The sequence below is a fragment of the Hemicordylus capensis genome, chromosome 5 (genome assembly GCF_027244095.1).
Source record: "Hemicordylus capensis ecotype Gifberg chromosome 5, rHemCap1.1.pri, whole genome shotgun sequence".
NCBI classification, from domain to species: Eukaryota; Metazoa; Chordata; class Lepidosauria; order Squamata; family Cordylidae; genus Hemicordylus; species Hemicordylus capensis.
In genome coordinates, this window is record NC_069661.1 from 251,531,702 (window position 1) to 251,557,197 (window position 25,496).

The 25,496-nt window shown below is 43.0% G+C and overlaps 1 protein-coding gene across 1 annotated transcript in view; it reads left to right on the plus strand.

The window, feature by feature from the left end:
- The first annotated feature begins 4,872 nt into the window (after positions 1–4,872).
- Positions 4,873–25,496, plus strand: part of ALDH7A1 (aldehyde dehydrogenase 7 family member A1) — a 33,195-nt gene continuing 12,571 nt past the window's right edge. Inside the window, exons 1-11 of the mRNA XM_053257681.1 lie at positions 4,873–5,185; positions 8,049–8,102; positions 8,917–8,982; positions 13,295–13,375; positions 14,517–14,640; positions 16,249–16,381; positions 17,986–18,030; positions 19,914–19,991; positions 20,911–21,008; positions 21,585–21,626; positions 23,351–23,445. Coding sequence (XP_053113656.1) covers positions 4,979–5,185; positions 8,049–8,102; positions 8,917–8,982; positions 13,295–13,375; positions 14,517–14,640; positions 16,249–16,381; positions 17,986–18,030; positions 19,914–19,991; positions 20,911–21,008; positions 21,585–21,626; positions 23,351–23,445 — 1,023 coding nt within the window. The 5' untranslated portion in view covers positions 4,873–4,978. The remainder of the gene's footprint in view (positions 5,186–8,048; positions 8,103–8,916; positions 8,983–13,294; positions 13,376–14,516; positions 14,641–16,248; positions 16,382–17,985; positions 18,031–19,913; positions 19,992–20,910; positions 21,009–21,584; positions 21,627–23,350; positions 23,446–25,496) is intronic.

The following is a 25,496-nucleotide window of genomic DNA, read 5'->3' on the forward strand; positions in this document are numbered from 1 at the left end:
ACAGAAGCATCAATGTTTGTAGTTTTGAGCACCATGCAAAACTAACCAAATAAATAAGAAAAATGCGATCACTTGTTCAAACAGGTAAGTACAATCTAAACAATGAAACTTGTTAACAGCAGAACAATAATACAGAGCAAATCCCACCAGAGATTGAAACTGGGTTAAAAAGCAATTTTTAAAGCCTGGATAAATTTTTTTTAAAATGATTTTAAAAAGACATCAAAGTAGTTGCCGGGAGCTGGAGAGACCCCCCGGAGCTGGGAGGTGGCTTTTCGCCTCCCCTCTGGGGGGTCTACTCGTGAGTAGCCACATTGCAGAGCCGCGCCACAGCTACTCACGATTTAAAAAACCGGGTTTGTGGAGCGCTTGCTCCACAAACCCGGTTTAAGGGGAGGGGTTGCTTGGTGGGTTAACCACCGGGAGGCTCCCACGATCAGCCGAAATCGGGAAAGGCTCCCCTAGCCCAATTTTGGCTGGTCATGGGAATAGCCTCTATGAGATATAATACCAAACATTTACTACGGTGTCATGGATTTTAAATCTTAATTTTAAAATATGGAATTTAATTCAAGTATGGATCTACAACAAAATGTTGCAGTATATCCCTGGTGTGCATGTGTTGCCTGAGCATGGTGAATGTTTTCGGCACCTTTCCCCTGCAATAGCAGAAAGGGTTGTGACTGACTTGAGGGAGTATTCTTCAAGCTGAGAAATGTCCTGCTCTTTTTGTTGATGCCCTCCTTCCCCCTCCTCACCAATGAGTTCTATTAGCTCCACCCACCTCATTGTCTGTTAACTGCCCTCTGATTTCATGAACATTCCAATCCATTGGGGCAGTTTGGGTTTTGTTTTGATGCCCTTAGGCTTTTTCTTCTTCAGATTCTTGTGAAACCAACATATTTGAAAGTAACCCCGAATCTGCTGGGATGCCTTGTCACCCACAAGTGCTGCAGTTATGCATCCATAAGGATAATAACATTTATAGCTTTTGGTGGAATACATATTTTAAACTCATCCTCTGAGCTTTCCTTTGGGCTTCCCTGTTTTTGGAGATTAGGTGGTTAGTGACCAAAGAGAGAGCTTTCCACGTTATGGCCCCCTTATTGTAGAACAGTTATCCCAGGGAGGGTCTCCCGGCAACTACTTTGATGTCTTTTTAAAATCATTTTTAAAGAATTTACCCAGGCTTTTAAAATTGCTTTTTAACCCAGTTTCAATCTCTGGTGGGATTTGCTCTGTATTATTGTTCTGCTGTTAACAAGTTTCATTGTTTAGATTGTACTTACCTGTTTGAACAAGTGATTGCATTTTTCTTATTTATTTGGTTAGTTTTGCATGGCGCTCAAAACTACAAACATTGAAAAGGAGGTAAATTCCTCCAGTGGCTGATACTTACTGCTTAAGATTTTAGTGTTTGGTATCCATTTCCAGTCAATACTTGTCTTGGCAATTCTAGCAGAGTGGGCAATGGTCTCTATAGCTCATTTTTCATGGTTACATATAGTTTACAGAACGTTTGTGTGGGGTGTGTGTGTGTGTGTGTGTGTGTGTGTGTGTGTGTGTGTGTGTGTAAATTCAAGCGCTGTCCTTGACGCAGCACTAACTGGGAAACAAACTAGTGTTTTCAGATATCTGAAAGGATAGTTAAACAAATAAAAACCAGAACTGAATTTAGCAAAATAGCATGGAAATCAGGAGTTCCCAGATGTCTCCTGTGGTTGGGGATGATGGGAACTGGAGTCCAATGAGATATGGGAACCTACAGTTGGGAACGAATTCACTGACACTGAGGGTGGGTTCTTTAAGGCTAGCCAGGGCATAACATGAGTGATGGTTCTGCCCTGAATGTGTTGTGAATACCAAGCTTCAGCCTGGAGTCCCCTGAGATATGACTGAATAATTCGTGCCTGTAACCATTCATGACCACCACTGGTTAAGCAGAAGCCGTCCTCACTCATCTAGAGTAAGGCCTTCCAAGGTAGCAATCTTGATTTCCAGCAGGCTTCCAACCCAGCACCTTCCATTTTTGAATAACTGCTCCCCAAAAAGGATTCAGTTAGTACAATCAAATGGTAAAGTTTTGCCTGGACTCTAACATGTCAGGCTGCAGGCAACTTGCTGGTTGCATAAAAGATCTCCCAGCAAAAAATGTATTTTAATCTGTACTTTAAAACAAAAACAAAAAACAAGCAAACCCTAGCATGCAAAGCATTCAAGCCTTCTCCCCATCATGCTGGTTTGAAGGGGGTGGGGGGCTTTCCCCACAATGGGGGAGGGACATCAAACACACAACCCATTCCCACAGTTTAAAGATACAGAGTCTAGGCAAGTGGTACAGTTCACTTGTTTCAGCTGAATGTATCCACTGAAAAAGCAACCCTGATCCTTGATGAATGGTTGTTGTTTTTTTAAAGTTGCAGTCATGCATAGAATCGAGCCCTGTGACCTAATGGTTTACTAGGTGAGCCCGCACAGAGCATCTGTGCGGTAGTACACGTAGCCTTTGGCCTCCCGTCGGGGGACTTAGCTTGGCCTTTCCTCCCCCCACCCCACTTGCTGCTCGGCCATGGGTGTTCCCCCCATGCGCTCACCTGGCAGCTGTGGCAGGGATGTTTGTGCTTGTGGGCACTTGAGTGTCCACACAACTGAAAGGGAGCAATGTTGTCCTGCCTCTTTGGCAGCTGGCAAAAAGCAGACATGCTCAACTGCAGCAAGAGGGGGCTGAGAGAGAGACTTCTGTCTGCAGCCTTGGTCAATGGACAGTTAGCTGAGCATTGGAATGGGAGACTGGGTGCGTGCGCTGTAAGGAATGAGGTGGCTCCCATGTCTGCCAGAGTTTTTGGAGTTCAAAGTGGGTTTTTTAAAAACTCCGTCGGGAAGAGTCAGTGCACACTCACCATTGGTCGCCGTAGAGAAGGCGCCGTCTTGTCCGCGAGCCCCCTCACTCGGCCACGCTCCGCCAGCTCCCACAGCCACCGAGGCCTCCAATCCTCCTCGCCGCCACCAGCTCCCTCACTCAGGCCACAGCCTCCTACCGCCCGCCAAAATCGACGGCAGCCGCTCCTTCGTTCGCCTACTGTCTCCTCTCTGCCAACCACCTCCTACCATGCACGCGGCTCCACCGCCTGCCCAAACTGCTCGCCTTCTCTGGCAAGGCGGAGTCTGCCAGCTGGCCAATCGGCTCCTACCACGCACACATGGCTCCAACACCCGCCCAAACTGCTGGCTGCCCACGTGTCCGGAACTCTCGCGAGAGTTCCGCCACGCATGTGCTCTTCTTAGAACGGCACAGCTAAGAGAATTAAGGATATAGATTATTGCTGATTCATCTGTTCTAGGGATGGATCTTGAGACGGAAAATGGGTTCTGATTGGCTTGGGTTGCTATTTCTTCCTTTCCCCCCACTTTAACAGTTTTGTGACAGACAGAAATTCAACCGGTACTACAACAGAGTGAATTTCCTGCCATTGGTGTGGAAAACTTTATCTTAAATAGCCAGGGGTATCGTCAAACATCCAGGGGGATCATCAAATGATGGCTCAGATTAAAGCTGCACTCCATTAGAAATCAGTGGGATTTACTTCCGTGTCAAGGTGGATTGGCTCGGCATGCAAGTAGAAGTGACAATTTCTGCAGCGACCCAAACAATTCAGACCTTTGGCCTCATAGATCGCCATTTCCCCCCTTTTTCACTTGTGTGTATTGTGTGTATAGACCTGCCAACTGAAGATAAGGCTTTATGCATCCAATGAAGTAAGGAATATCACTAAAGATTATGCTACAATAAGACTTTTTGTCTTCAAAGCGTCTTTATTTATTATTTCTCCATGTAAACCGCTTTGGAAACTTTTGCTGAAAAACGATATCTAAATATTTGTTGTTGTTTAGACTCTTTGTGTTTTTGCTGAAACAGACTGCCATGCCTACCCCTCCGGCTGCAGTAATGGAGGCCTTGCATGCACTGATTGATTGATTAAGTGCTGTCAAGTCGGTTTCAACTCTTAGTGACCACATAGATAGATTCTCTCCAGGATGATCTGTCTTCAACTTGGCCTTTAGGGTTTCTCAGTGGTGCATTCCTTGCTGTCATCATCGAGTCCATCCACCTTGCTGCTGGCCGTCGTCTTCTTCTCTTTCCTTCAACTTTCCCCAGCATTATGGACTTCTCAAGGGAGCTGGGTCTTCGCATCATGTGTCCAAAGTATGATAGTTTGAGTCTGGTCATATGTGCTTCGAGTGAACATTCTGGATTGATTTGTTCTGTGATTCTGTTATTCATTTGTTTGTTTTCCTGTTTTAGGTATCCTAAAAGTCTTCTCCAGCACCCAAGTTCAAAAGCGTCAATGCTTTTTCTATCTTGCTTCTTCCAAGTCCAGCTTTTGCATCCATAGAGTGTCACAGGGAAAACCATGGTCGGAACTATTCTAATCTTTGTCGGTGTGGACACGTCACCACATCTAATTATCCTTTCCAAGGCCTCCACTGCAACCCTCCCAAGTGCTAGTCTGCGGCCTGTTTCTTGACTGCTGGATCCTTGACTGTTGTTGGCTGATCCTAACAGGCCCTACTTCTGTGTCTTCATTGTCCATTCTGAGGCTGGTTGTTGCTGCACCCATTGTCATCAGTTTAGTCTTCTTGACATTTAGTCCTAATAGTCCCATTTTCCCACTGTGCTCCTTGACCTCCATTCCTAGAGCTTGCAGATCCTCCGCATTCTCAGCTATCAGAGCATGCACCAGATGGCAGAAGTTTTCCCACTCGGCGCGCTCAACTCTCAGAAAGGAGGCAGGCCGCTCTCCAAGACGGCGTCTAGCCGTGCCTGCCTGGAAGCGCCGCTTTGTCTGATGCTGCCCGAACAGGGGCGGAGGAGCAAAGGGCTGCGTGCACCAATCTCCGCGCTCTGGGTTTGGAGGCGGGTCGCCTGCCGCCGCCCTTATTGGCTTGGAGTGCACTGCGGCGCTTGTCTTGTCCAGCAATGCTGCTTCCGTTCGGCCTCGCCGCTGCCTCTAGGCGCACTGGTTTGCTGGGGAAAAGGGTCTTCTTCACGGCCCTCGGCTGCAGACCCGCCGCGCTCATGTCGACGCTGCTGATCAACCAGGCCCCCTATGCGTGGCTCAAAGAACTCGGGCTGAAAGAAGACAACGAGGGGGTTTATAATGGCTCCTGGGGAGGAAGAGGAGAGGTAGGCTTGCAAAGGGGGGCGGTGGGGGGGCGGCGTGAGCAAACGTGGCTGCTGGCATCCTAAAAGTGGGCAAAGCGAGCCTGGCTCTGAACACTTGTTTCAGCCGCTGCGCCGCTTTAAAAAGAGGAATCTTCCTCCTCCTCCTCCTCGCTACAGTTCTTGCATTTGGCAACCCTGCTTGGCCTTGGCTCTTTAACAGATGGGCAGGGAAGCGCATCAGCCTTGGCACCACGAGGGGCCCCTCTCTGTAGAAGCAGCCCCTTAGCTGGGGCTAGAGGAGAATGTTAATCCTTCGGACGTTCTACTTGGGAAAAAGAAATGCTTTACTCCTTAATAAATCGTCTTGAACCCTTTTGCTTATTTGCGGCACTAGTATTATTAATTCTTAGTATAATACGCCTAAAAGGCTTCGTGCCTTCAGGTAATTAGATCTGAGTGAGTCACCTTCTTTACCGCGGCTGACTGGGCAAAGAGGCACCTTTTAAACGTGCTGATTCTCTTTGTTTAGCAGGGGGAGAGTAACTGGCCCTATCGACCCCCAGCACAGCACCCCTCCAGTGACTGTTGCTGATGTCTGTCTTCTGTTTCTTTTTGGATAGTGAGCCATCTTATTTATTATCTTTCTATGTAAACCGCTTTGGAAACTTTTGTTGAAAAGCGGTATATAAGTATTTGTTGTTACGTTGTTTAGAACTTCTTCATCCTCGCCATTCATACTGAGATTTTTCAGGCAAGGAACTGACAAGGACACAGTGATTTACACATAGTTGGCCAGTGGATTCATGAGTGAATATCCAGAGCGGTATGAGATATCCAATTTAAATGGTACACCCCACAACTTGGTTTAAATGTGACTTAAGATTTTCATCATGTATTATTTCTGGTGCTCTGTTTCATACGTGCAAACTGATACAGTGTCAAAATACTTTGTTTAAGGACTTGATGACGATAAAGTATATTGTATCTCCTGAAAATATGAAATATTGAAAGCTGCTTTTTGGGTGGATAGTTTCTTTCAGTACATGGAGCAGTTCATGTGTGTGTTTGTACACAGCCACTACTCTGGTCTTCTGTGGGAAGCAAGTATTGTAGCTAGGTGACTAAGCAAGGAAGTTCTTGTACTGGAAGAGAAGCTGGCTGTTACATTTTGATGTATTATTTTAATTATATTTAATATCCTGCTTTTACCTTAAGGCAGCAAAGCAACTTGCAAAAAACAGAAACACACCCCCCCCCAGCAATAAAATGAAATAACCATATAATTATAAGCAGCGGTTATTCAAATGCAAGCAAAATACAGCTCACCCCATAAAGCCAAAGGCCTTTGGGAATAAAAATTTCTTAACCTGTTTACTAAAAATTGCTAGGGACAGTGCCAGCTGAATCTCCTTTAGGAGGGAATTCCACAGGTAGGTCTTGCCACTGAGAAGGCCCTGTGGCTGTGTCTGATACACCAGTTCAGGGATTCTCAACGTTGGGTCCCCAGATGTTATTGCACTTCAACTCCCATAATCCCCAACCAAAGGGTTTGGGCTGGGGATTATGGGAGTTGAAGTCCAAAAACATCTGGGGACCCAACGTTGAGAACCCCTGCACCAGTTGAATTCCAGTCAATGGTAGGTCGGAGATCAAGGCCTCTGAGGCAGTGTTCCCTCTAACAGGGATTCCCAGATGTTGTTCACTACAATTCCCAGCAACCCTAGCTGCAGTGGCCTTTGGCTGGGGATTCTGGGAGTTGTAGTGAACAACATCTGGGAATCCCTGTTAGAGGGAACATTGCTCTGAGGCCAGTCTGAAGGCTTGGGCAGGTACATATGGGATGTGCCGCATATGACTTGCAAAGGTGTGTGTGATTAGGCAGCAGGCTGGCAGAAACGTTTTGTGGGTTACTAACTTAGCTATATTTATTTACGGTATGTGATTCAGTACTCATGAGTAGGAACTTAATTGTCCTGATAAGCAAGCTATGAATGCTGCAGAGGCCGTGCTCTGTGCCAAATTACTATAGCCTAATGTGGACAGTATCAAATTGAAAAAGAGGCAGCAGTCCAGCTTGGCATATTTGCCACTCCCCTGCTGGGGGGGTCCGTCATGCTTACAACGTTCATCTGAAGAAGTAAAGGCTGTAAGCATAATGGAGGGTGCTTCAAGTGTCAAGCCTCCTGCTCATGGAAGCATCCATCATGCTTACAGCCTTTTCCTCTTCAGACGAATGCAAGCGGGGTGGGAGGGGGGAGTGAGGAAAATGAGGGACATCTGTTCCTGCTTTGGACTGTGTATCCTAGTACAACATCCTTTTCTAATAATGTCTGAAGACCCCTGCCTACTGGGCAAAGAGACACCTTTTTAACGTGGTGATTTTCTTTATTTAGCAGGGGGAGAGCAACTGGCCCTGTCCATCCCCAGCACAGCATCCCTCCAGTGGTTGCTGCTGGTGTCTATCATATTGGCTATCATATTGTGAGCCCTTTGGGGACAGGGATCCAGCTTGTTTGTTTGTTTGTTTGTCTGTGTAAACCGCTTTGGAAACGTTTGTTGTAAAGCAGCATATAAATATTTGTTGTTGTTGAAGGGCTGAAGAAATGGTCGTATTCCAGCATAATCTGAACTGTATAATGCATGCAATTCTGCATGCATTATTCTGTCACAATATGGGCTGTATTTCTTCTGTTCTGCTGTCCAGTGTGCTTGTACTACAGTAGGCCCATGCACAGAAGCTGTTTCTGCATGCAGATTGCTGGTTGGAGTAAACGTGCCTAAATAACTTGAATGCTTTCCCCCAGTACATTGGGACTCTGATCATATTCATTTTTAGAACTATGTTCCTAGTCATGAAAGAGGGCTGAAATGTGTTCTCTTTTAGGTTGTGACAACATTTTGCCCTGCTAACAATGAGCCGATAGCCAGAGTTCGTCAGGTAAAGTTTTCATGTGACTTCCTCTATCATTGCATGCCACGCTAGGAAAAATGTAAAAGAAAAAACTAGGGCCGGGTGAGGAAATTTAAAAATTGGCTGAAGGTAATTTGTGCCATAAAAAGTGAGTGAACGGACAGTAACTTAATAACAGTGCTCTTAAAAGCGCTGTAGTCTTCTCTAAAAAAATACTTCTTATACTTGTCTGGCAGGGTTGGAATTTGGTGGTGATTTCTCGAAAATCATAAATCCAGAGGATTGTATCCAGTGGGCAGAAAGAAGGTTGCTCACGCAAGCTCTGCCCCTCATCCTGAGCTCATGTGCTTGCACTCCCGTTTTGGGGACTTCCCTATGCTTCATCCTGTCCTGTTCCTGAGGTCCCCTGACTCTCAGGAGCGGCTCTTTTGTGGGAAGGGTCAGATGGGCTACTGTGGGGAGGATGAGGTGGGGAAGTTTGCTTGCTTGAACTTCCTGCTGCCTACAGGAGTTAGGACACTTATGACCAGTGTTCCTTCTAACAGCGATTCCCCAGTGGTGTTGACTACAACTCTCAGGATCGCCAGCTGCAGTAGCCTTTGCTTAGGGATGATGGGATTTGTAGTCAACAACATCTTAGAATCCTTGTTAGAGGGAACCCTGAGAATAATCCATCGGTTCTGGACAAGAAGATAGTATGTATCCTGGAATCTACAACAGCTGTCTGCAGAATTAGACTTTGCTAGGAATATTTTGGGTTTCTTTTATCTTGCTCTTTCTTGTAGATAGTAGTTACAGTTTCAGGCAAAGTGAATGTTTTTTAAAATGCTCTCTCTTTTAGGCCAGTTTGGAAGACTATGAGGAAACCATAAAGAAAGCTAAAGAGGCTTGGAACGTATGGGCAGAGGTAAGTTAAATCGCTTTATGTTTATCTGCTCTTAGGATGGTTGGACGTAATTTAGTGAGTTGTAACACCATTAAGCTCTCCTCTTTTTAAAAAGCAGATTCTGATTGCTTCACTTTCGTTTGCACTTACATCTGGTACTGCCAGTCGAAGCAATCCAGTTGCTGTAGTGCAGGACTGCATAACTTCAGCCCTTCAGCTGTTGGACTACAATTCCCATCATCCCCAGCCACAGTGGTCAATAATCGGGTATTATGGGAGCTGTAGTCCAGCATCTGCAGGAGGGCCGTAGCTGTGCAGCCCTGCTGTAGGGTTTGCATTTTACCGGTGAGAAAGGACTGCAGCTGATGCACCCACCATCCACAGTTGGTGAAAAGTATCTTGTGATCTACAACACTCAAAAGCGGCAAGCTTGCTCTTTAAAGGAAAATGGAACCCTTTCTTGGAACAGCCTGCACACCTTTATGGCTTCAAGAGAAGATGATTGATCCCCACCTGTGTATAGAGGTTTTGGAAGTGAAGTAAGCTCACCCAGGCCTTTAACTGAGACTCAGTTTTAAAAAATTTAATGTATTATTAATGTGTGTTTATTGTGATTTTATCTTTTTATGAATTTTAAATGTGTTATGTTTTATGTTTTAATTCTGTACAGTGCCTAGAGATTTTCATACTAGGTGGTATATAAATTCAATAAACAAACAAACTAACTAAGAGTAGAATCGGGAATTTGTTAAAGGTTGACTGTGTTCCCATTAGGGCTTATGAAATCTGTGGTGGTTTGGTGGTAGGCCATAAAGTCAATACATGTTTCAATTTAGCCAGCTCTGTTGCTGAAAACTTGCAAAACATTTCAACCATATGAGGCTCATCAATCAGCTTAGCGTTTCAGAGGAAAAAATAGATTTGATTGTAGCTGCGAGTGTAGTTTGAAGTCTTTCCCATCTGCTTTCTTGAAGTCAGGGGTCAAGCCCCACTCTCCTGAATGGACCTTACTCCCACAAGTACATAACAGAATGTATCCAGAAGATATCTCAGAATATGACATACAGGCCTGAGCTTCAGTTATGCTCGTTCAATAGATTTGAATGCTGAGCTTTTAAGTAGTTTAGAAATCACACTACTTTTTCTTTTTTCTTTTTTGCAGATAGCTTAAAGTAGGCATGTTTCCATTTGCACTAGAGTTCTGAAAGGCTGAGATTACAGGCAGAGCCAATTTAAAAGTGGCTTTCTTTGTTCCAAGGGAAGATTTTAGACAAAATAATGTCATAACTGTGAGACTTGCAACTGGCACTAGATTGCTGAAGTTCACAAATCTTTTAACTGATCTTTATGGTTATATGACACACTCACTTACTTTCTGTCTCCAGCATCTGCATCTGTGTGATTGTCTTTGAAGCATGTGGGTTTGTGCTTGTCATTCAGAGATTCTTTGCTTATCAGTAATCAATCAATCTTTATTACAGTCATAAACCAGCATAAAGTATTAGGGGTGATTACGTAATACATATTACAAGTAAAAGGAGATATTAAAAGCCCAGGGGTGCACAATATAAGCATATAATGAAATACTATGATATAGTAAATACACCAGCTTGGTGTAGCGGTTAGAGTGCTGGACTAGGACCAGGGAGACCCGAGTTCAAATCCCCATTCAGCCATGAAACTAGCTGGGTGACTCTGGGCCAGTCACTTCTCTCTCAGCCTAACCTACTTCACAGGGTTGTTGTGAAAGAGAAACTCAAGTATGTAGTACACCGCTCTGGGCTCCTTGGAGGAAGAGCGGGATATACATGTAAAAATAATAATTAAAATAATAATAATAAAAGGCTATAAGAATCGGAAGTGGAAGTAAAATTTAAAATAAAACTATGGCTGTCTAAGACAGAACAAGAGAACAAACGTAATGACCAAGATCTAAGAATTGCAGTTAACAGTAGTTAATAATGGTAAAAATGGGTTTCTGTAAAAATGGATATAAATATTTGTAAAGGCATCATAAAAACATCATTAAAAAGGCATAAAAGAGAGAAGCTAGAATGCATTAAAAAGTTATATGAAAAACATGGGAGGCATATAAAATAATAAAAAGATGTGTACAAATATTATTAAAAGGCATCATTAAAATATCATTTTTTTAAAAAATAGCTCGACTTGACTACTGCAATGCGCTCTATGTGGGACTGCCTTTGTACATAGTCCGGAAACTGCAGTTGGTCCAGAATACGGCAGCCAGGTTGGTCTGGGCCATCTCGGAGAGACCATATCACTCCTATCTTAAAAGATCTACGCTGGTGGCCAATAAGTTACCGGGCAAAATACAAGGTTTTGGTTATAACCTATAAAGCCCTAAACAGCTTGGGCCCTGGATATTTATGAGAACATCTTCTTCACTATGAACCACACCGCCCACTGAGATCATCTGGAGAGGTTCGTCTGCAGTTGCTACCGACTCGTCTGGTGGCTCCTCAGGGACCGGCCTTCTCCATTGCTGCCCCAAGGCTTTGGAACACACTTCCTGCTGAAATAAGAGCCTCCCCATCTCTGACAACTTTTTAAAAGGCAGCCGAGACACATTTGTTCACCCAGGCTTTTAATTAATAAAATAATAATTAGATATTGTTTTGATTGTGTTTTTAATTGTTTTAATGTTTTAAATTTTAATTGTTGTAATGTTTTAATCTTTTTATCTGGTTTTTTAAATTGTTTTGTTGTAAACCCCCAGAGACTTGCATCTTGGGCAGTATACAAACATGTTAAATAAATAAATAATAAAAAGGCATAAACGAGAGATGCAAGAATGCATTAAAAAGTTATATACAAAACTTGGAGGCATATAAAAGCATACAAGGGCAACTGTAGACATGTCAGAGTTTTATCAATTTAGGGCAAAATAAAAAACCAAGAACCTGTGGGTCTCTCGAACTGCAGGAACGTTGGGCTGCCATGAGGCAGAAGGCAAAAGTGTGCTCGAGTTAGTCCATAAAGTTGGATGCTGGGCACAAACAGGAGGTCACCATCCACCGGATTTTAAGCACTACCGCGCAGAACCTGGCAACACTGTAAGTGGTGGCGGGGTTGCTATCAGAAAGCAGTAAAGAGGTGTAAAATTGGTCCGTCTGATCAGGATAGTTACGTAATAACGATAGAATGAAGGTGGCATGAATGTCCCGATAATACAGACACTGAAGGAGGACTATTGTTTCTACTTGCCCTGAGTCTCAGGGATGTTGACGTTCCAAGAATGGCATCTTCCTATATTGTCCCTCAAGCATAGCTGAGGGAAGAACATGGCAACGTACCAGCGGGAACCAGTTATCGAGGATGAGACAATAGACTGTCTGTACAATGCTATTCTCAGGTTGCCTCTGCTATGTAAACATCCTAGGATTTGTGTGCTTTGAGAGCGAAGCTGATCTTCAAAAAATATGGAACCTGTACGGCTCCTGTCTTAATTTGCATGTCATGCGAGTGTGTTGGAGGGATTGGGGGGGCAAATTGTGGCCTTTCCTTGGCTGATACTGTCACTTGAACCAGCTCTGCTAAATAGAGCCAAACAACAAACATCAGGTAACCTATGGAATTCAGGGAAACTTGTTCCCTAGTAAGAATGCATTGGATTGCAGCCTTACCTATTTATTCCCACCTAGTGGAAGCTGCTGTTGCTAGTTTTGTTTAAACCTCTCTCCACATATTACATAGCGACTGGATAACATCCTGCAATTAAAAGTACCCAAAGAGTTTTCAAAACTTAACAAAATGCACACCTCAAAGGCACAGTTAGATTTTTTTTAAAAAACAACAACAAACCAACCTCTTATCTTCAGACAGATACCAAATTATTTCATTTAGCAAAGAGAGAAAGAAGCAGCATCCAGAAGAGAGAGAATGTTTCTGCACACAATTTCTGAACCATTTTTCATCAGATTTATATGGCATTTGGGTAGCTTGCACTCTTTACTGAAGAGAGAATTGTGTAACATTTATTCTGATAATTCATTTTATCTTGATTTTATAAGAAATTGGATGTTAGAATTTTTAACAGGGAATGCCTCATGCTTTACATATAGAGCTGGTCCTTCAGCTCTATAAAGCATATTTTTTCAGGTGCATGATGGTTACTAGATGTAATATAAGGTTATGTCATTTAAGAATTCTATTTCTGATAGTCATGCAATTGCAAATCTAGTGGGTGATATTGCTGGATTGTCTCCTAATACAAGTCTTGATGATAGTTTATCAATTATCTGAACATCTAAGTAATCTGGCCTATTGTTTCATAAGTTTGGGTTTAAAGACATTCTCTCTTTTTGGATAGGTTCCTGCTCCTAAGCGAGGAGAAATAGTGAGACAGATTGGTGATGCCCTGAGACAGAAAATCAAAGTTCTGGGAAACTTGGTATGTTTTGTGCCAAAAACCAACACCACCCTGTCTAAAAATCATGGTTTGTTCTGAAAATGGTGCAAGGGGGAAAAAGGGTTGGATGGGGATGTGGGAAGTACATGTGGACCTCTCATTCCTTGCAGTGATCTCTTGTGCTCCTGGGCACATGCCTATATGTTAGTGGGGCCTGGTGGGAGGGCCTGGGGACTCTTTTGCATGTGGATTTTATGTCCACTCAAGTCAGGCCCAATATCTTCTATATACAGTATATGCCTGTTGTATCTATCAGAGACTGACTTTCCCACTTATGGGAAAGGTCCTACCGCAAGGCTCACTTGCTTCTGCAGAAGGTGGCTCTGTGGTTTCCAAGCAACTTGTAGCAGAGTTTCTCCACCACTAAACCTTCTATTTGTCCCTGTCTCCTCTAGAAGTTCATAATCAATTATTGCTGGTACTTGTTGCATTTTTATGACCCAGAGAACCTCGTTACTTGTGGGGGTTTCATTCCTCATCTGCTACCATGAGTAATGGATTCTCAAGTAATGCATTATGGCCGTGGGGAAAGCGGGGTTAGGTTTCAGGGTGGAGGGAATTTTTTTTTTTAAATCCCCCAAATGGCCCAGTACGTACTGCAGCATGCTCCGTGGGGCCTTCCTTTGACTTCCCCAAGGGAAGAAATGCCTCGAAAAACCATGAAAATCATGGGGGAAGTCTGTTTTTTTGGAAGAAACGCACCACAAAATGTCTCAATTGAGACAAAATGGAGGGCCAAAGTGACCTCCGCAGTAACTTCCTTGAGAAACCACGGATAGGTTTTAACCCTATCATATCTGCAGATACTGGAAATGGGTGTCTGTTAAACACCCCATAGATACACGGAACCACGAATAATGATGTTCTCCTATATATCCCACTCTATTTTGCAGAGGGGGAAAGGTGATATCTAAAGCATTCGCTACCTGTTCTCTAATCTGTTTTTGTAAAACAAAGCTATTTTTCGCATTTCCTATGTCTTCTGTGTGTTTCATCTTTCTTCTTGGATTCCAAGACATGCTGAGAAGGAACTGTCTGTTTACATTTCATGCAGAACGACCTTAAGCACTTTATACATTGACAATGTTGTTATCCAGCCTAATACATTATCTTAATTCTTCAGGTTTCCTTAGAGATGGGGAAGATCTTTGTTGAAGGTGTTGGTGAGGTCCAGGAGTATGTGGATATTTGTGACTATGCTGTTGGCTTATCCCGAATGATTGGAGGACCAATCTTGCCTTCAGAAAGTAAGCTTGTATATTTGCTGCCTTCATATAAATGTCCAGTGCTTGCTTTTAAGTAATCCAGTACAGAAAATCTCAGCAGATTGTCCTTGTACATGTATTTATAGCTATTGACCCACGTGGTTTGCAACATTAGGTTGATGGAGCAAGAGCTGTACTCCTGTTGAGGTCTTCTGCAGCCTCTCTGCCAAAGGTGTTAGTGGTCCTGTCAGATCATTAATGTTGGAGTGATACAGGCTTAGCTGAGGTCTTTTTGAGGTGATTAGATAGACTAATCCTTTGTGCTAACGAAAAGAGGAGTGTCATTATTCCCTTGAGAAAATAGCCCTTCTCCTGAACTCGTGTCTTGCTCATCCAGCATCTTTCTCCATAATTTTAAACAAAGAGGGGCATGGGGATACCTTTCAGTCACATGTCATACTTGACCTTGGGTAAAGTTGCCCCATGCTGCTTTTGCTAAGCGACTAACTGAGAGTTTACCAAATATGGGCATGTGGAGGGCTCGCAGTGTCACAGGTCCAGGTAGCCAAGATGGAGATGGCAAGCCTGCAGTTCTAAACCGTATAGAACGGTGCTGCTGGTAGCCCCCAAACAGTCTGTTCTCTTAACGGAAGCTTGATCTGCAGCCAAATAAGTGAGGAGGCAGAGGTGTCAGGGAGTGATTTTTCCTTCCCCTAAAAGTGCTATTTGGCTGTCAGGAATATGTCCCTGAGGGCTGTGCAGCCTTCACTGACATTTCTGGAAGTCAAAAAATATGTTTGTAGGGAGGTGGAAGCAGTGAAAATCCCCCCCCCCCCGCCCCCTCTGTGTGTTTGGCTGCAGGAAAAATCTTTGGTTGAGGTCTGCAGCCACCTCTTTAAAAGGGAGCAGCTCTTGATCTCTCCCCCCACTCCCATAAACACTGTGCAACATTAGGCAATGTCTTTATTTTGGAGCTTAAAGCAGAAATTAGTGTTTTTCTATTGGTTTTCAGGAGCAAATTGAGATGCTACTTTCTGTTCTGGCTAAAGATAGTATTGTCCCTGCTGACCATCTGATTCTGAATTCTGATTCTAATTCTGAATTCTTAAAATACAGCATACAGCCAGATCCTATGCATGCTTACTTGGAAATAAGTCTCCCATGTTCAAGCGTACATAAGACAGCCTCCTTAGGCACATTAAAATGTTGGTTTTGGATTCCACAATGCAATTTTTGAAAATTTTGAATTGAATTTTTCAATTCAAAAAGAAAAATAAAATCTAGTAAAATGAGGTGCTTCTAAAATGAACAAAGCTGAGAATGATTGTTGGATTTGGCTGTCATTCTATGTTTAATGCTTGTTTCTGCCATTAGATTTGTCTAAAATAATTTCACTGATGGCCATATTAAACATGATTATAATTACATCATTGGCCATGGTATGCTTGCTTTTTTGCCTTGTGAATTTAGACCAGCCTCTCTGAGTGACTTGGACCAGATATAAAAGTCAGCCTAACCTACCACGTATGATTGATGTGTAGATAAAATGAGATATTACTGTGCATTTGGATAAAGGGGTAGATAAGCAAAAGAAGTTCTGTGCTTACCAAACAAAAATGGATGTTCTTTTATTTGCCCTTTTGTTTTTAGGACCTGGGCATGCCTTACGGGAACAGTGGAATCCTGTGGGATTGGTAGGAATCATCACTGCCTTTAACTTCCCCGTCGCAGTTTATGGTTGGAACAATGCCATTGCATTGGTCTGTGGCAATGTCTGTCTCTGGTAAGGTAACCTGGTTTTCTTTGTAAAGAATACTTTAAATGGTTGCCTGTACAAATTGTGTGTGTGTGTGTGTGTGTGTGTGTGTGTGCGCGCGCGCGCAAATGTATGCACACACACATAGTTTTACATATGGAAAGAGTATCATTGGTTAAAATTTCAGGAATTGTCAGTTATTTAAGCTCTGTTCAGATATTATATTCTACCAGTGTATAGATGTCTGTACACTCGTACATATGTTTATGTCAATGACTGTAGCCCTCTTTAGATGTTTAGGTTGTTAGCTGTCATTGCAGAAGTTGTAGTATGCTTCTTATACTACAACTTACTCTACTAAAATGAGTGTACAAGTTAAAACCACTTCAAAATTAGTGCAGCACATAGTTTAAGGAGCTGCCCAATGGTAACTGTTAGGTGAAGAACAAAGTAACAAGGGGACACACTTATTTAAAGTTCTTAATTTGAATTGGTGAACACTTTTAGTCTCTGTTCCCTTTTAGATTAATAAAGGTAAAGTGTGCCGTCGAGTCGATTTCGACTCCTGGTGCCCACAGAGCCCTGTGGTTGTCTTTGGTAGAATACAGGAGGGGTTTACCATTGCCTCCTCCCGCGCAGTATGAGATGATGGCTTTCAGCATCTTCCTATATCGCTGCTGCCTGATATAGTACCAGTGGGGATTCGAACTGGCAACTTTCTACTTGTTAGTCAAACATTTCCCCTGCTGTGCCACTTAAGGTGACTAATAGACTAATACTCAGGATGTATTGTAAACTGGTTGCAAGAGAGAATAAAAGGCTATTCATTTGCATTTTAAGGATGATGCTAATAGTAGCATGCAGTTCTCTTGTCTTATCGATATCTCTAAAAGCTACACTAACCTGAACGTCAGCACTTGCACCTTTTGATTGATCACATGCTTATTTGTAAGCATTTCTTTTCAGATTGTGCCACCAGTCAGTGGCTGTTTCCATTTCTAAATGAAATCTCTGTTCAACGTCTAGGATGATTGAATTAAACTACCTAGTCATAGTCTTGCAGTGGAAATTGTTTGCCTTTCTTGACTTGGCAGTTTAAAGCTTGGGTACCTAAACAGCAGTAGTCTGACACTCAATGTCCCAGATGGTGTTCAGCACTCCATTACTTCTTTGTATGTGTTGGCTGAAAAAAATCATTATGGTAACTTAAGTAGTTTTAACTTACTTTTTAAAGTAGTTTTAACTTAAGTAGTTTTAACTTAAGTGGTAACTTAAGTAGTTTTAGGTACCTAAAGTAGCTTTGTATCTTAATATATTGCACAACATTGATTTATTTTAAAGTAAATAGTAAAGTGTGCCATCAAGTCAGTGCCGACTCTTGGCACCCACAGAGGCCTGTGGTTTTCTTTGGTAGAATACAGGAGGGGTTTACCATTGCCTCCTCCCGCGCAGTATGAGATGATGCCTTTCAGCGTCTTCCTATATCCTTGCTGCCCGATATTGGTGTTTCCCATAGTCTGGGAAACATACCAGCAGAGATTCAAACCAGCAACCTCTGGCTTGCTAGTCAAGTCATTTCCCCACTGTGCCATTAGGTGGCTAAATAAACTATTCTCTTTTCTTCTTTAAAGGAAAGGTGCTCCCACAACATCTCTCACGAGTGTAGCTGTTACAAAGTGAGTTTCAACTTTACTTGTATCACTTTGATTCCTTGCCTTGCCTCTTTTGACTTTGACTTAGGAACATAGGAACATAGGAAACTGCCATATACTGAGTCAGACCATTGGTTTATCTAGCTCAGTATTGTCTTCACAGACTGGCAGCGGCTTCTCCAAGGTTGCAGGCACGAGTCTCTATCTTGGAGAAGCCAGGGAAGGAACTTAAAACCTTCTGCTCTTCCCAGAGCGGCTTTATCCCCTGAGGGGAATATCTTACAGTGCTCACACATCAAGTCTCCCATTCAGATGCAACCAGGGCAGACTCTGCTTAGCTATGGGGACAAGTCATGCTTGCTACCACAAGACCAGCTCTCCTCCCCTTGAATTCCTATTAGTCAAGTGGCATGAGTGCCTTTTGCCCACAACTGCATCCCAAAATGCCTTGGGTAACATGTGGAATGAGGAAACCAGGTGCGGGAATGATGGACCACATGGGAGGTTCCCATGTCAGTGCGCCTACCTCAGTTGGGAACTTCTTCTGTGTGTGGGCCTGTTTTATACAGTTCCCCTGTGCGTGCATCACATGTTCAGGGTCCGGCAGGGAAACCACATCTCACATGTTACTAGGCAATGTGGGATGGAATCTTGGGAAAGCGGTGCCCGTATCGCTTGAAGGGCCCACAAACTGGACCAAGATAACCTGAGTATTTTGCAGCTACTGATCAGCTCAGTCAGCAAAATAAGGGCTGATGAAAGTGCTGCATCAATACTGCTGCTCATTCTTGGAAGCACCTCTCTCTTGCAAAAGAGAGATTGGCAGAGCACTCTTCAAAGAAACTATTGTAAGGTGAATATGTACTGAATATTTCCTGTCGCGCTCATATAGGAAAAATATTAGAAAAGTCCATTTTGTATTAAGGTTTTCCCTTTAATAGCCTTTTTCTAAAGATAGAGAGGAGAGCTGGTCTTGTGGTAGCCAGCATGACTTGTCCCCTTAGCTAAGCAGGGTCTGCCCTGGTTGCATATGAATGGGAGACTCGATGTGTGAGCACTGCAAGATATTCCCCTCAGGGGATGGAGTCACCGCTCTGGGAAGAGCATGTAGATTCCAAGTTCCCTCCCTGGCAGCATCTCCAAGAGAGGGCTGAGAGAGATTCCTGCCTGCAACCTTGGAGAAGCCGCTGACAGTCTGGGTAGACAATTCTGAGCTAGATAGACCAAGGGTCTGATTCAGTATATGGCAGCTTCCTATGTTCCTAGAGTAAGCCACATATTGACATAGTTCTATTTCAGAAGTAGTGGTGACTGGTATTAGGGAAATTGTAAAGGAGCCTCAAGTGAAGTTCTTTATCACTCCTCTTCTCTCCCCCCCCCGCTTGCTGTGCTTGGCTGTGGCATTAATTATTAATTATTATTAATTATTATTATTATTATTACATTTATATCCCGCTCTTCCTCCAAGGAGCCCAGAGCGGTGTACTGCACACTTGAGTTTCTCCTCACAACAACCCTGTGAAGTAGGTTAGGCTGAGAGAGAAGTGACTGGCCCAGAGTCACAGAGCTAGTTTCATGGCTGAATGGGGATTTGAACTCAGGTCTCCCCGGTCCTAGTCCAGCACTCTAACCACTACACCACGCTGGCTCTCTTAAGCCTTTGTGTGCAGGCTGGTCATTTGCCCAGTTTCTCAGCCCGACAAGCTACCAGCTGCCGCACAAAGGTTAGTGATCCCATACTGGCTGCCACTGTTTAGAAGGGATTAAACACAAATGTAGGTGTGCTTGCCTCTGTGTTGTTTTCCACGGTGAAAAAATCAAAATAGAATCTCATCAGCCATGTATCATGCATATTTTGTTCTTAACCTAACAGAAATAATGGATGCTAATCAATCTCTTGTTTCTAGAATAGTTTCCAAGGTCTTGGAGGAAAACAAATTGCCTGGTGCAATCTGCTCTCTGACATGTGGTGGTGCAGATATTGGGTAGGCACCACATTTTGTATTTTTTGTCAAATTCAGATTTGTGGTATTGGTGGAGCTTGAATCATGGTGTCTTCTGTTCATCTCATAGTAATACTTTTTAACCTCCTTGGTTGTTTTTTTTTTTTAAATTCATGTTTATATGTTTTGGTATTTTTCCTAGTGTAAACCATGTTGGGCCCTATTCATGAAAGGCAGTTTTCAAAATCTGAATATGAATATATGTAATGTTTACCTCTTGTAAGCTCTAGGGGGCTCAAGCAGGCCAATTCCCTTCTTCCCTTGCCCCCATTCCCCCCTTTTAACACACTTTTAACATTACATGGCTGAACTGTCCTCAACCATAGACTTAATTGTTAGACTCTCACAGTCAGCTCTAAATTGTTTCTTTAGACCAGTGATTCTCAAACTTGGGTCCTCAGGTGTTATTGGACTTCAACTCCCATAATCCCCAACCAAAGGCCACTGAGGCTGGGGATTATGGGAGTTGAAGTCCAATAACACCTGAGGACCCAAGTTTGAGAATCCCTGCTTTAGACCATACAAAATGCTAGAGTGAAATTTCTTATTGTCTCTATTCCTTCAGCATTACAAAAGGTCCTAGAAGTTTACAGGACCATGGACAGTGGAAGGGAAGCTTTCTTTCTTTCTTTCCCTCCATCTAATTTACAGACGTATAGCCTTCTGCACACTTAGGGAGTTCCCCAGATGTAAAAAACATTGTCTTATTTTTGGGTGGCCCCATTTTATTTCCAGACTGATAAATGCTTGACCACCTAGGTTTGTTATTGAACTTTGAAATAACAATCTGAACAACCTAGGGGTGGGTCCCATTTTGTACACTTGAACAGGTGGTTCCTGCACTTTCTAGCTTTTCTTGTTCAATAATTGACTGATAGTATTTCTCCATTTTCTTGTGTAGTACAGCGATGGCAAGGGATGAAAGAATTGATCTGGTGTCCTTCACTGGCAGCACAAATGTGGGCAAGCAGGTAGCACTGATGGTCCAGGAAAGATTTGGTAAGTGAAATACGATGGTCCAATATCTCTTCTCACTTCTCTTAAAAAGTCAAGATGCGGCGTGTGAGAGCATATGGAAGTTGGTGTGCATGAATGTCTATAAATTTATATCGATAGTATTGATTTAAAACTGCATGAACGAACTCATCATAGACTGTGGTGTCTAATATGCTCAGCACTGAGCTCAAATTGTAAATGTTTGCCACACCCCTTTTATTTCAGATTGTAGGATAACCTGTTTTCATTTACTGTGATGGGTGTTCCCTCTAAGGCATGCCCGTGTTCACGTGCTCACACATTTTTTTATGTCCACTCAGTTCATTTTAGATCCCGCTCAGGTTGAATCAGGAAGGCCCCACTCATGTGCGCACACACTGTCTGGATACTGCCACCCAGAACAAAACTCATTCCGCACACAGATGAAGAAAACTTAGAGAGAACACTGACTATGATTTTCCCTTACTTTTCATGGTTGTAGTAAAATTGTTGTGAGAACTGAGGTGGGTATAGTACCAGTTATAACATGGGTAGTAAACACATGTCTTATTTATTGTTTTGTTTGTTTGTTTTTCACAGGGCGGAGTCTCTTGGAGCTTGGTGGAAACAATGCAATTATTGGTAATCAATACTCTTGAAAGATCTTAAACCTAAAATTAACTCTGTTCATTTCTTTGGTTAGGTGAGATTATGAGGTCAGTCAAATCCTGCTACATAAGTAGGTTCTTGCCTAGAAGAGTATCCACTTTTAACAGTTGGCTAAAACTCATAAATTGTTTTCATTAGAGCTTCTGCTGTTTGTGTTAATAAGGTGTTTAAGATTTTTTACTCTAAATATTAAATATATATTTAATATTAATATTATAATATTAAAATATATTTTCTACTCTAAATATTAAATATAACCTTTTCATTCTTCCAAATATTCCTGATTACTTCATATGTTACTTACCATCATCCTGCCAGTAATTCAGTAGTATACCATTTGGTCTGTTAACACTAAGTATGATGCCAGACAAATATCCTTTTCCCTTCCCCATCCTTGGAAAGATCACCTGCTGGCTTCTACCATATATTCTATTTCTTATACAGCCTTTGTAGAACAGAGGCTGAAAGTTGCCTCCTGTTGCTCCACATAATTTATTATAGTTCTGGATAAATGATGAAGTGCTTTAAATTCTTGGCAGGGATTCTTTAAGAGTTGGTCTTGTGCTATGTGGGGGCAATATACACATTCCCATAATGTTCTGCATGCTTGTTTTTTGTGTGAGTGACTGTACCTGCATTCATTCCAAAAGTGAACCTGAATATGGGCCCCTCAAATGCTTGGTACACATAGGAAGCATATTGCTGAAACTGTATTCAACATAAAGTGTGAATAATTGTATTTGTGTACAGATTTGTATCTGTGTGCACTGTGTGCTTGTTCAAGTGTTCAACATAACGACGCTCTTCTCAACGATCGGTGAGCAGAGCTTCTATTGGGTCTGTGGGGACAGCAGGCTTAGCCCGCTCTCTCCACAGATGATCAAAGAGCAGCCCTGGAGAGTCCGGATCGGCTGCCCACACGACTGCTGGCTCCATCATGGAGCCGGCGGTGGCTGTGGGGATCGGGAGCTGTGCGGCCCCCGGAAGTCCCAGGATGAGCTGTGTGGGTGTACGGGGCATCCTGGAGAGACCCCTGAGCCCGGGAGGCTGGTTGCAGTCTCCTGGTCAGGGTTCTACTTGTGTGTTGCAGCAACACACGAGCAAAAAAATGAGGTTCGCGGAGCACTCGCTCCGTTAACCTCATTTAAGGGAGGGTTTTCTAGGCAGGCTAGCCGCCTCCGGAGCACCGCACTTACTTGTGAGCCCAGTGGTTCCCACGATCACTGGGTAATGGGCTAAGCTCCCTTAGCCCACTTCCCAGTGATCGTGGGAATAGCCTCAATGACTGAATAGGGCTTCTGTTAACTCTTTATGAAGTATTTTGATCACTATATTGTTTGCGACAAGACTTAATTTTAAATAAGGGATTCTCTTTTTGTGTGAATAAACTGCATAGTGCAGAGTTTCTCTTTGTCTACAACGGCACTGTATTAAACACTTGTCTTGCAGCTCTACAGCTGGATGTCTTCCCTTGATTCAAAACAAAAGTTCTGTTGCTTTACAAACTCTGTGCCCAGTGACCTTGGCAGATGTCTAGCTCTTGGCTACAAATGCCATCTGACATATTTAGAATCAAAACTCTTGTCACTTCCTGCATTCCTTAATGCTTCTTGATTGACTCTTCAAACCGCTCGTTAGGGTTGTCATCAGATTGCTTCTGATCTGCCATTTATCTACTTGGGCTCAATTCCTTGCAGTATTTGAAGATGCAGACCTTAATCTAGTCATCCCATCTGCTCTCTTTGCGGCTGTGGGGACGGCAGGCCAGAGATGTACAACTGCCAGGAGGCTGGTAAGTAAATAGTTAAAATCAACTGTCTTGCATCCTAGTACCTGTATACATAATAGTTGCTCCCCACTCTCCTTCTGTGTTCAGCGGTCTTAAGAGTGTGTCTAGGTTTTCTGCCCACTTCCTGATTTCCCTACCCATGCACAGAATATCCTGCTTCTTCTGGAAGATATGGAGCCCTTTCTCACGATCAGTGAGAGAGGGCTCCAATCTGTAGGTGAGGAAGTCTTAAAATGCTTCCCTCCCCAGTAGACAATCAAGGGTTCATTCCTAGGCGGGCAGTTTGTCTGGCTAGTGCCTGCCTACAGCGTGGAGGGTTGGAGGCCCCTGGAACTCCTATAACACACTGCACGAGAGATTCTCTTGGTACTGGCCTCCCTGTACTGGCTACGTGCATGTAGGTGCCGCCCGGAGCTGTTAGGCACCGGCACACAAGCAGTTAGCCTGGGTTAAGGGTGCCCTCGTGCCCCAAACCTGGGCTAAGTGGTGGGCTCCCTGAGTGGGTTTGCTGCCACCAGGAGCTATGCATCTCCCCAGTTCACACAGACTGGCAGAACCAAGCTGGGCTTCCTTAGCCCGGTTTTACCTGCGCGTGTGAATAGCTCCATTGTGTGTGATCTGTTTGTTCAAAGATTTTCTCTCTGGTTTTAGTATTGTGTTTCATGTGGGATGCTGGGAGGGTGTGTGTTTGTGTTTGTGTCTAAAACCACCTCCTCCAGAAGAACTGTTTGAAGAGACCACTAGTTCTAATAAACGGTTCTCTCTGCTTGGTGCCAGCCAGTGGTCCAGACACTGGATGTTCTTTCTATCCAGGAGGCAGGATCGAGATAGAAGAAACAGTTGACTGTGAGGGGCTAGACCAGGAGGTACTTCCCAGTTCCTTTGGGAAGCCAGTCTTTGCAACAGAACAGAAAATATGCAGTGCATTTCCACAAACCTGTTTTGCTGGAAATACTTGAGATCACAGTAATGAAATTGCCAGTTCTTTGAATTGTTCTTTGAACTCTGCGTTTAGCAAGAAAGCTAATATGTGGTGCTTTCCAACACCCATTAACTAGGTGATGTAAAAAAATTGAGGCTACCAAATATGCAAGTTTTATATATGTTTAAACCAGTTCTGCTTTTGTGAAAACCACTTATTTTCTTAAACCTTCAGCCACTGGACTAAAATAAAAATCCCCAATAGGTCATGCTAAATGAACAGTTCATGCTGTGTGGTAGAATTTACTGTTGTTTCCACACACAGTATCAGAAAACCTGAATCGTGTTTTAACATTCTGAAGTGAGTGTTTTAGTTTTTAACAACTTCATTGTTCAATTATTTTTTTATGCTTCTTACCTTTCTTTCTAAAAAAAGGTTGTTTCATACATTATTTTGCAAATAATTGGAGCTGAATACATGATTACTGCAAGCTTTTAAAAACATATATTTTAAACATCTGATAGAACCTTTGCTTTCAAAAAATTGGGACCCAGTTGTGGCTAATTTGGCACAGCAAATTTTTCTCTGGATTGGGTCTGGTGTCATAAAATGTGCTGTTTTCTTTTCTTTTTTTAAACTTTCTTGTAGTGCACTAAATGTTGGGCTTAAGTGGCAGTATTTTTTTTTGGGATACGTATGTATATTGGCAGACTGCAAGGTGGATCTTGATTTCCAGTCCATGTTTTATGAAGCACCAACCCAGTTGTGATGTAAAGAGGAGCACTTACACAGCAAGGAGACTGGGTTCTGGGACCTCTTACTGCTTTTATTGCAACATTTTGGACTTGTTAAAATTTCCTTACCCTTCAACCCCATCACACCCTGCTTTTAAAAGTCTTGCTAATTTTTGACTTGCATGGATGAAGCAGTTGCCAGTTATCAAAAACAGGCAATATATTGTGCTATTTAGCTGGGGATACATGTGTACTTTGTACACATAAACAGGGAGAAATGTAACTTGTTGCAGCTCTTTAGTTTAATGGTTATAGGGGCGGGAGGAAGTAAGGTGGAAGTTCTTTAGTAACATATTACAAATGTAGAATCTCTAAGATGCCAGTGCTCTTGAAGTTTG